Genomic DNA, 12086 nt, shown 5'->3' on the forward strand with positions numbered 1-12086 from the left:
AAACTCATCGCAATTTTTCTCTGAGAATCTCCTTTCTTATATTGCTCCACTATTTTTCGACACAGCATTGGGAGAATTGGTGATCCTCTGCTCATCTTGACTTCTGAGAGACACTGCAACTCTGAAAAGCTCTTTTTTATACTTAATTATGTTGCCAATTGACCTAAAAAGGTGCAAATTGGTCCTCCAGCTGTTCCTTATATGTACATTGAACTTTTCCGGCCTCTTATTGCTACCTGTTCTGTTCCATCTTTTATGGAATGTGTAGCTCTCATGAAATCCAAAATAAGCCAATATTTGGCATGCATTTCAAAATGTATCATTTTCAACATTTGATGTTATCTATATTATATTGTGAATAAAATAAAAGTTTATGAGATTTCTAAATTATTACACAACTTTTTTATTCACATTTTGTACAGCTTTCTGCATCCCCTAATCTAAAGTCTAAACTATTCATCACACATAAACATGTTTCATATAATTTAGCAATGTTTTCATATAGATCTCTGGACATCACAATGACCCATTCTGTTTACAAGTCTGTGAACTAAAAGATTTATGAAATCATGATGTATCTTCCTCTTCCATTTCATTCAGATCACAACTCTCCACTTTAAATTGCATCAGGTCTAAGGCGGGGGAAAAAACTAGTCTAAAGTCTAAACTATTTATCACACAAACATGTTTCATTTCATTTATAGATCTCCCTGTTAAAAGTTATGTGTATAACATGATCTAATGAGCTTATCAGTAAGTAAAGACGCTCTGACATACTTGACTTTGCATAAACAACGTAAATCAAGGGCGTAGGTACAGCTTCCAAATCAGTTTTACATATGAACTACTTTAGAAATGTATAAATGTTTTCTTTATTCTATTTCTCCCCAGTGTGAATTTTCATGTGGGATTTAAGGTTTCCATCCTGACTGAAACTGTCTCTACAGTGAGGGCAGATGAAAGACTTCTCTCCAGTGTGAATTTTCATGTGGGATTTAAGGTTTTCATCTCGACTGAAACTCTTCCCACACTGAGGGCAGATGAAAGACTTCTCTCTAGTGTGAATTCTCATATGGGCTTTAAGGTTTCCATTTCCACTGAAACTCTTTCCACACTGAGGGCACGTGAACGGCTTCTCCGCAGTGCAAATTGTCATTGGGCATTTTGAATGTTCGTTTTGACTGAAACTCTTTCCACACTGAGGGCAAGTGAAAGGCTGCTCTCCAGTGTGAACCCTCATGTGGACTTGAAGGCTGGCCTTTAGACTGAAACTCTTCCTACACTGTTGGCAAGAGTAAGGCTTCCGAACCGCACTGTGACTATCCATGTGGTATTTAAGGTGTGCTATTTGCCTGAAACTCTTTCCACACTGTTGGCAGGAGTAAGGCTTCTCTCCAGTGTGAATTTTCATATGAACTTTAAGGTTTCCTTTTTGATTAAAAGTCACTCCACACTGTTGGCAGGTGTAAGGCCTTTCTCCAGTGTGAATTCTCATGTGGGTTTTAAGGTTTCCTTGGTAATCGAAAGTTATTCCACACTGTTGGCAGGGGTGACGCTTCCTTCTAGTGTGAACTCTCATGTGGACTTGAAGTTTAGAATGCTTTTTGAAGCATAGTCCACACAGATGGCAGGGGAAATTACCTATAGTCCCTGTCTTTTGAGCCCTTTTTCCTGAAGTAGTTTTTTCAGTCTGTGAGCAATTGAAAGATTTTTCTTCAGTTATTAAATCATTATGTATCTTGTCCTGATCTTTCTCTTCTATTTCATTCAGATCTTGACTCTCCTCTTTCAACGCCATCAGGTCTAAGGCAAAAAAAGACAAATTAATCCCAGTTTAGTGCCACATAGCAGCAGACATCAAAACATTTAAACACGTGTTCAGTGTCCATTTTTCAACAGAAACAGCTAATTGTTTATTTCTGGAAAATATTAAAGACTACCTAGAAAAGACCTAAAGCAAACTTTTTATACTCTTAATCATGAAGTTCGTTAATCTCAATTAACATTAACATTCAAATTTTTCTGAACAAGCTCTAAACTGAATAAAATCATATCTGTCCAGGAGAAAGCAATGAGTTTGCATAGAGCTCTGGATGTCACGTGACCCATTCTCTTTACAAAATCTGTGAACTAAAAGATTTTTCTTCAGTTATAAAATCATTATATATATATATATATATATATATATATATATATATAATATTCCTCTTTCATTTCATTTAGATGACGACCGATCTTTAAAGAGCATATTGCAGGTTAAATTTCTTTCAAGATGAATACATAACCTTGCATGAAAATGCCATATGAAAAGGTAATGCAGGATTTAAAATGTTTTTAAAGACATAAGAGCATAAACTTATTAGCTAAAGGGGCCGTTTTGTTGGCTGTTTGTAAAAAACAGAGTCCACAGGTTTTCTAAAAAAAGGAAGCGTTCACTTTACACAGTGGATTATCATCCCAGCGATATGATGGAGTTCAACATTGCAATAAAATAATGTATTGTTAAAGGATAATATTAAATGATATAACACACACGCAATGCTTCTTTGTTGTTATTTTACATGAATCAATTTCAACATTGATGAATACAAAGTATATAGGCTACATAAACACAAATGCATAATCTCACACTTTAAAAAAAAAGTCTGGAATTATGTGCTGATAATGTAAATATTTTATTCATGTCATGTATATGTACATTCAAGTTCACTCAAATACTCAAAATGTCATCACACTATTGGTGAATCAGCACAAAATAAACCCAAACACAGAATGAGTGAAGAAAGGATCACAGGAAACACACAATACTAACATTATACTGTCTGTGGCTCGGCCGCGGCGGGAGATGTGACAGTCATGGATCCGTCAGAGATGCAGCTTGAAGAAAACGTGTACTGTGCGTAACTAAGGCGTACACTTACTGTGCAGTCACAAGAGCTTTCGTGTTAAACAGAGACTGGAGCTTTCAATGATGCTGCTATAGCTTAAGATAGAAAAAAATATTTGTGTGCAAATGATTTGTCGTTTGTGTGTGTGTATCTGGTATGTATCCACGCTGTATGGTTGCAGCCACTGAGCTATAGCATAATAATACTCATAGATCTAGCCTATGTGACATGGTTGTGCATGATTTGGCAATAGGGGACAGCCATACGCTGGTGAAAATCAGGCACATGCTCCATGATGTCCACATGAGAGAGAAAAATCTTCTGCGAGCTCATATGACAGCAAAAATCGCATGTGTACGCCCGGCTTTAACGTTTAGTGTGGACGGATATTAACGAGCGTGACTTATGCTGCCTGATGGTCAAAACTTATTATTAGTTTCTGTTTTTGGTATCAATACTCCTAGATGACCTATACCAGCTTTGTGAGTGCCTGATACATGATAATTATTTGTAAAGTATTTTAATCTGAGCACAGTGTTCATATGCTAGCGTATATAACGTTATGAGCTAACTGGTCTCTCACCTGCTCGGTTTTCCACTTTCTCCTCACAACACAACAACTCAATTCATCTCCTCTAATAGTTGTTCTGTCTAATCCTGGCCTGTCCCTTATTGTGTGTCCTAATTGCATGGCTGTGGTCTGCCATATGAGTATTAATAAACATTGAACATAAGATTAACGTAAATCTAATTACTAGTCTTCTCCACTAGATGTCCCCCATCTGCCTTGCGTGATCTTACAAAGGAGCAAGAGGCGCACATCTTTTAACCATTCAGTGTTTAAACGGCAGCTTCGCCTTTTGATGGAACCATTTGATGTGACAGAGCACACAACCGCTAAAAATAGATCACATACACGCAAATGCTTGCCTTGCATTAGGATCAAACTTGAGCAGCGCAGGATCAATAATTCAAAACCTAATAGCTTATATTATAAACAGATTTCCTCAAATAATAGTTAGTCCACAGTCAACTTAAGTCAGCACGTCAAGGTATTGTTGTCTGTTACCACGGCAACTACGTGTCCAGGAATTAACCATAGACTGTAAAAAATGAACGCATTTCTCATCTATGAAAAATAAATGCACACATGACAAAAAGCGACAAAATCGCAAGAAAAGCTTGTCGTGTTGTGAAAATTGCTAAAAAAATCATTCAATATCCTTTTTATGTTTTAGAATAAATATATCAAAACATCCATAAAACACAGGTCCTTCTCAAAACATTTGCATATTGTGAAAAAGTTCATTATTTTCCATTATGTAATGATAAAAATGAAACTTTCAAATATGTTAGATTCATTGCACACCAACTGAAATATATCAGGTGTTTTATTGTTTTAGTACTGATGATTTTGGCATACAGCTCATGAAAACCCAAAATTCGCTAATTAGCATATTTCATCCGACCAATAAAAGAAAAGTGTTTTTAATACAAAAAAAGTCAACATTCAAATAATTATGTTCAGTTATGCACTCAATACTTGGTCGGGAATCCATTTGCAGAAATGACTGCTTCAATGCTGCGTGGCATGGAGGCGATCAGCCTGTGGCACTGCTGAGGTGTTATGGAGGCCCAGGATGCTTCGATAGCGGCCTTAAGCTCATCCAGAGTGTTGGGTCTTGTCTCTCAACTTTCTCTTCACAATATCCCACAGATTCTCCATGGGGTTCAGGTCAGGAGAGTTGGCAGGCCAATTGAGCACAGTAATACCACGGTTTTGGCACTGTGAGCAGTTGCCAGGTCGTGCTGAAAAAAGAAATCTTCATCTCCATAAAGCTTTTCAGCAGATGGAAGCATGAAGTGCTCCAAAATCTCCTGATAGCTAGCTGCATTGACCCTGCCCTTGATAAAACACAGTGGACCAACACCAGCAGCTGACATGGCACCCCAGACCATCACTGACTGTGGGTACTTGACACTGGACTTCAGGCATTTCCTTCTCCCCAGTCCTCCTCCATACTCTGGCACCTTGATTTCCGAATGACATGCAAAATTTGCTTTCATCCGAAAAAAGTACTTTGGACCACTGTGCAACAGTCCAGTGCTGCTTTTCTGTAGCCCAAAAGTGGTTTGACCTGGGGAATGCGGCACCTTTAGCCCATTTCCTGCACACGCTTGTGCACGGTGGCTCTGGATGTTTCTACTCCAGACTCAGTCCACTGCTTCTGCAGGTCCCCCAAGGTCTGGAATTGGTCCTTCTCCACAATCTTCCTCAGGGTCCGGTCACCTCTTCTCTTTGTGCAGGGTTTTTTGCCACACTTTTTCCTTCCCACAGACTTCCCACTGAGGTGCCTTGATACAGCACTCTGGGAACAGCCTATTCATTCAGAAATTTCTTTCTATGTCTCACCCTCTCGCTTGAGGGTGTCAATGACGGCCTTCTGAACAGCAGTCAGGTCGGCAGTCTTACCCATGATTGCGGTTTTGAGTAATGAACCAGGCTAGGAGTTTTTAAAAGCCTCAGGAATCTTTTGCAGGTGTTTAGAGTTAATTAGTTGATTCAGATGATTAGGTTAATAGCCCGTTTAATAACCTTTTCATGATATGCAAATTTTTTTAGATATGAATTTGGGGTTTTCATGAGCTCTATGCCAAAATCATCAGTTTTTAAAACAATAAAAGACCTGAAATATTTCAGTTGGTGTGCAATGAATCTAAAATATATGAAAGTTTAATTTTTATCATTACATTATGGAAAATAAGGAACTTTATCACAATATGCAATTTTTTTTAGAAGGACCTGTACTTCAGATCATTTTTTTTAAATAAAGTTGCATCAAAATTGTATTTAACAATTGTATGGATTTGAAATATAAAGATGCTTTCTGTTTTAATGTACTCAGGTGTACCTAAAATAAAAAGTTTAATATACAGGTTTGTGGCTCTTCATTTCTTTTTAATTACCCGCTTATGTCCCGCTCTTTTGTATAAATAATTATAGTATTTGTATTAAATCTATATTCATTAACACTTTTCTTTGTGTCTGAGAATGTTCTGTTGTATGTCATTTTAAACTCTAAAAGACAAATAAACACAATGTTGGAAGAAAAAAAATCCAAAATCGAATCATCTGAACCGGTACCCAGCCCTACTCTGCATAGACCCTCACTTCGAAGAACAGAAGTTGTCAAAAGTATGGAAAAAAAGAGACGACCAGGTGCAACGTCTTTTACATATGTAACCCTTGTACCCTGGACTATCACCCCAGCAGGGTAAGAGAACATGGAGATGGGACGTGGCGTCTCCGCTCCCTCCTTCATAAGTTCCCATTTAGTCTTTCGCCAAAGAATAGGAATCCCTACCAAATTGCCATACCCCGAAGGAGTTACGTGGAGTACAATAATGAGCCGTAGCCCGCAACTGAGAAGGGACTCCAGCCCCACTGAAGGGGGGGCTCTCCCAAGGGAAAGACATGGGCTTTCGTAGGAGCAACCATGGAAAAATATATGGTATCCCCGTAGGGTCACTCATATAACCCCAGCCCAGTACTGGTTCTCAAGGATTCAGCAGCTAAGGGTCTGATGGCAGCCACACACGGCACCAAGGGTGATGGAGGACTCGACAGAGTTTGCTTCTGGAGAATATAAGCACCGTAGCACAGCAAGCCAGCATAAGCCAGGGCCTCTCAGTGCTTCGACCCGTTTGAGGTAAGAACACAGGTGTCACCCAGCACGCAGCTCAACAGATGTCTGACAGCAAGTCGCCACATGCCAATGCCCAGGAGGATGCAACACTTCTATTAGAGTGTGCTCGCAACCTGAGCGAACAGGGGACACCTTGTGCTTGGTAAGCCAAGGTGATGGCATCCACAATCCAGTGGGCCATCCTCTGCTTGGAGACAGCCTTTCTCTTCTGCTGGCCTCCGTGACAGAAAAAGAGCTGATCCGAGGTCCTGAAGCTTCGTGTTCTATCCACAAAGATCTGCAGAGCACAGAGAGGACAGAGCAAAGCTAGGGCTGGGTCTGCCTCCTCCAGGGGCAGTGCTTGCAGGTTCACCACCTGATTCCTGAAGGGGAGGTAGGAAACGAGGGCATATAGCCAGGCCGGGGTCTAAGTACCACATTGGGTGTTACTCGGGCCGAACTCTAGGCACGATTCGTTGACCAAAACTGCCTGCAGGTCCCCTACACTCTCGATGGGTCCAACAGCAAAGTCTTCATAGAAAGAATCTTTAGCTCTGCTGACTGCAAGGACTCAAATGGAGCATTCTGAAGTGCTCGGAGCAAGATCCCAAGAGGATATGGAGGGAGGTTGAGGAGGATTTAATCGTCTCGCCCCCCAGAGGAACCTGACTACCAGGTTATATTTCCCACACTGACTTGCCTTTAGCAAGATCATTATAGGTGGATATTACAGCAACATAAACTTTGATGGTGGAGGGTGACAGTCTACACTCCAACTCTTGTTGCAGGAAGGGAAGCACAGACACGATCAAACACCATCGGGGGTCTTCTCGGTGAGTTATGATTCTCATAACTCATAACTAGTGTTTCACGAGTTCACACTTACATAATATAAATGCGTTTTTGGCGTGCCGTCCGGGGGGAGGGATTCAAGCTCGAACTTGGCCCGAACCCAGAGTACCCCCCCCCCCCCCCCCCCCGTGTAAGTTGTTAGAACTAAAAGAGCAAAATGTGCAGAAGGGCTGGAGGAGGGATGATGATAAACTGTCAACAGCACAGAGGTAAGACTGCTGCGTGTATATATACACCTCTTGTTGATTAGCTGAGTGCTCTCCACCTGTGTCAATTATCTGAAAGCCCTCCTCCCGAATCTTTGTTAATAAACATCGTTTCTGTGAAACTCTTTCCACGATGATGACAACTACTTGTATTATTTTCAGTATTAATATTCATAATCATTTGTATTATTATTTTTCATCAGACAAAGTGTGCCACACGAGTGTGAAGATTACATTGAGAGGGAAGAAGAACATTTTTAACACGTAATTACACACGACAGAAATCCTCTGTAAGGAAGAATTGTGTAGCATTATGTTGTTTTTCTACTAATTCCAGAGGTCACAAGTTCTCTATAAGACATCCATTTTGAACATGAACAAGTTTCTCCATATAAGTATAGTATATTAAATGTAAACTAGTTTCCCTTTATTTATTCGAGGAAATTCGAGCTGCGTCGAAACGCAGGCTTCCTGTTTCTCGGCCGGCCAGTCAAGACTTAATCTGGCTACAGCACGAGTCACAACCTCCAAAAGCTCCTCTTGAGCGTGTGTGTGTATGGGCGAGATGTGTTCGTCATCATCCAGGCTCACAACATCCAGTTCCTCGGAACTGGAATGCTGCCGCGCCTGCGCCTCTGCACAAGCAGAAGAAACCACAGAGCATGCTTCTAACTCGTGAACTGAGGCGTGAAATCCAGCGGGTAAGGGCAGAGGTAGGGGATCACCCATCTCTAATCCCGCCGCTATATCCATTTGCAATCCCCAGGAAGCGAGCCTTCGCTGCGCCTCGGCAACAGCGGGACCTGAGCCCTGAGGACTGCGAGCCGAAGCACCCTCCTTGAAGAGTGCTCGGCGTAATCTAAGCGTTCTCATCGTGTATCCGTGATGTAGCATGGGCAGGGAGTGACACACTGCTTGAACTGTTTGCTCGCCATTATTTTCTCTTTTTTTCAATAGACAACACACACATGAAATGGACAAACAATATTCACATAGAGCGCTTGTGAAGACACAGAAGCTGACGACCGTTTGGTCCAGGTGTGCTTTATAGCTTCCTGGTCGATGACGTCACCTGCCTATGACGTATCACCACGCTATTGGACTGATTTCACTAGGGCTTCATGACGCAATCATGAAAAGGCGTTCCCGTAGCGTTTCAACGCAGCGTCTCGTTCCCTCTCAGGGAACCATGGTTACATACGTAACCTGAGACGTTTTCTGGTAATGTAATTAATTTATATAGTGAAGCAGCCTATAAAACCCAACCATTCAGTCCAGAGCAGCCAGAAAAATACCATAAACATGAAATAAACAGAAGTGATCTTGGCAAAATAACTGGTCCTGTGAACAACAATGGGTTGAAAGGTCTTCCAAATTCCAAGTCTACATGTTCTCTCTGCAGTGAATCCTTGAGTGACACTTAAGGTTATTTTTAAATCTGAAACCCTTTCCACACTGATCACATATGAATGGCTTCTCTCCAGTGTGAATTCTCATGTGATTATTAAGGGTAAATTTATGTCTGAAATTCTTTCCACACTGTTCACATATGAATGGCTTCTCTCCAGTGTGAATTGTCATGTGGTTATTAAGGGTTCCTTTATATCGAAAACTCTTCCCACACTGATCACATGTAAATGGATTATCTCCGGTATGAATATTCATGTGTCCCCTAAGGCTTTCTTTTTCAGTGAAACTCTTTCCACACTGTTGGCAGGTGAAAGGCTTCTCTCCAGTATGAATTCTCGTGTGCCTGTCCAGCTTTCCTTTAAGTCTGAAACTCTTTCCACACTGTTGGCAGGTGTAAGGCTTCTCTCCAGTGTGAATTTGCATGTGGACTTCAAGGTAACTTTTTTCAGTGAAACTCTTTCCACACTGTGGGCAGGTGTAAGGTATCTCTCCAGTGTGAAATCTCATGTGCCTGTTAAGGTTTACTTTACGCACAAAACTCATTCCACACTGTTGGCAGGTGTAAGGGCTCTCTCCAGTGTGAACTCTCATGTGAACTGTAAGGTTTCCTTTATGAGTAAAACTCTTTCCACACTGTTGGCAGATGTAGGGCTTCTCTCCAGTGTGAATTCTCATGTGAAATTTAAGGCTTCCTTTATCAGTGAAACTCTTTCCACACTGTTGGCAGGTGTAAGGCTTCTCCCCAGTGTGAACTCTCATGTGTCTTTTAAGGCTTACACCTGGAGCGAAACTCTTTCCACACTGTTGGCAGGTGTAAGGGCTCTCTTCAGTGTGAATTCTCATGTGGTCATTAAGGTTTCCTTTACGTCTGAAACGCTTTCCACACTGTTGGCAGATGTAAGGCTTCTCTCCAGTGTGAATTCTCATGTGGACTTTAAGGTTTCCTTTACGTCTGAAACTCTTTCCACACTGTTGGCAGATTAAATAACTTTTAGTTTCTGTCTTCTGAGCTCTTATTTGTGAGGAAGTCTTTTTAGCCTGTGTTGATCTTTTTCCAGGCATAAAGTCATGATGTTTATCATAATGGTCTCTCTCTTCTTCCCTTTCATTAGGTTCATGACTTGACTCTTTCAATGCCATGAGATCTAGGGCAAAAAAATACAAAAGACATTTAAAGCATCAATAATAGGGTATAGGGTAGCCTGATATATAACCTATTCTATCCTATCTTAGGGATTGGGGTGGGCAGCTTAGGTCCTGAAGGGCCACTGTCCTGCTGAGTTAAGCTTTAATAAAAGATGCCTTTAATTTTCAAGCAGCCCTGAAGACTTGGGGTTAAATTTGGGGTTTGGGTTAAATTTTTGCAGGTGTTTGAACAAGGATGGTGTAGCGATTTTGGCGATTATATCACAGTTTTTATATAACCTAACAATTTTGAAAATTGAATTATACATATAATAATAATATACATAATAAAAACAGCAGAGTGGACTATTGTAATGGTCTTCTAACCGGCCTTCCCAAAAACACCATTAGACAGCTACAGCTCTTAGAAAACGTTGACAGGTTTCTGAGCAGAACCAGAAAATATGACCATATCACACCAGTCCTCAGGTCTGTTTACACTGGCTTCCACATCTAGGATCGATTTTAAAGTACTATTACTTGTTTATAAATCACTCAATGACCTAGAACCTCAATACATTGCAGATATGCTTATTAAATACAAACCCAACAGATCACTCAGATCATCAGGATCAAGTCAGCTAGAAATACCAGGAGTTCACTCAAAGCAAGGAGAATCTGCTTTTAGCTATTATGCCAGCCACAGTTGGAACCAGATTCCTGGACAGATCAGATGTGCTCCAACAGTAGCCACATTCAAATCCAGACTCAAAACATCTCTTTAGTTGTGTATTTACTGAATGAGCACTGTGCCACTGTATGTCCGACTAATCGCACCTTAGAACTGTTTTAGTTTACCTGTGTTATCTTTGGTTATTGTTATTTTATGTTCATTTGAGTTAAATATGATGAGTGAAAAATGGGTTTGATGGAAATAGCAAGTTTGACAAAAAGGTTTGAGTATGTGGAAATCTGTGGAAAGGTATGAGTGAAAATAGGTTTTAAAAAAATCAGGGAATAGTGACTGAAATGGATGTTATAAAACGTTTTTGAGAAAGAAATGAATGAGAGATAATCTAATTAAGTTGGTACATGTTTGTAGACTGTAAACTGAAGGATGTTTTATTTTTATTTCAGACAAATATGGACCCTTTTCAGAGACTGTGATGACGTGTTTTAAGAGTCAATATCAAAAATCCTGCAAAAATTTTTTTTATTGTATCTACATAGCGCAGCTCCAAATCAAACCAATTGGATCCAACTATATCAAGTTAGAGCGGAACTTAATATGGATGCACAATTCACATCAAGAAACTTTTCTTTCCTTTCAGTCGGTCACGTTTGATGTACGTCGGAAATGACCAGCGAATTGGGGATCATCTTCAGAGACCAATCTGCTTTGACTGTATAAAAACGCACCAATAATATTGGCATCCAGTTCATGCACCAGCCCTGCAGTGTGGGTATAAATACGGAAGTGAAATAACGCATCCTCGCTTTCAACTTCGGAGCCGAACGGTTGCTGATCAAAGCTGCTGTTTCTCTAATCTGAGAGTGAAGAAGGATTGCTGGTGTTTGTCTGTGCTGGTGTGAAGGCACACTTAAGCGGGTGGCCGGACTAAAAGAGCATTGTTCATTGTTGGTTCGCTGAGCATTTTCCCCTTTATTATTGGCTCACTGAATGATTATTGTCAGCTCGCTGAGTGTTTCCCGTGTTCTGACACAGGCTGGCACTATCGGACTGTGTCGAGCCGCGGCCATCTCCCTGAGTACTTCAGCACTGCTAAAAGAGCAAATTTACCTTCTAAAAGCTATACACTTTGACCTTGCGTCTTTTTGTCAAGATGTCATTCAAACCATGTGTTTCTGGATGCCGTCGTTTTCTGTCCCCAGTTGACGATCCTGATCGCCGTCCCATG

At 40.7% G+C, this 12086-nt stretch overlaps 2 protein-coding genes across 2 annotated transcripts in view; both read right to left on the bottom strand.

Moving 5' to 3' along the window:
* Positions 1 to 877: 877 nt before the first annotated feature.
* LOC137049034 (gastrula zinc finger protein XlCGF57.1-like) lies at positions 878 to 5365 on the bottom strand. The gene is made up of 2 exons (XM_067427430.1): positions 5302 to 5365; positions 878 to 1803 (listed from the first exon to the last, which is right to left on the bottom strand). The coding sequence occupies exons 1-2, from the start codon at positions 5363 to 5365 to the stop codon at positions 878 to 880; spliced, it is 990 nt and encodes a 329-aa protein (XP_067283531.1).
* LOC137049035 (zinc finger protein 585A-like) overlaps positions 4886 to 12086 on the bottom strand; it is a 41813-nt gene continuing 34612 nt past the window's right edge. The window contains exon 5 of the mRNA XM_067427431.1: positions 4886 to 10187. Coding sequence (XP_067283532.1) covers positions 9016 to 10187 — 1172 coding nt within the window. The 3' untranslated portion in view covers positions 4886 to 9015. The remainder of the gene's footprint in view (positions 10188 to 12086) is intronic.

Source organism: Pseudorasbora parva, chromosome 20 (genome assembly GCF_024679245.1).
Source record: "Pseudorasbora parva isolate DD20220531a chromosome 20, ASM2467924v1, whole genome shotgun sequence".
Lineage (NCBI taxonomy): Eukaryota > Metazoa > Chordata > Actinopteri > Cypriniformes > Gobionidae > Pseudorasbora > Pseudorasbora parva.

Bases quoted from the DNA above. Each gene is read 5' to 3' on its own strand.
- LOC137049034 (XM_067427430.1), bottom strand. From the start codon at position 5,365: ATGGGTAAGACTGCCGACCTGACTGCTGTTCAGAAGGCCGTCATTGAC. The intron at 1,804-5,301 runs GTGAGACATAGA...TTTTTGCCTTAG, and splicing joins TGACACCCTCAAGCGAGAGG to ACCTGATGGCGTTGAAAGAG.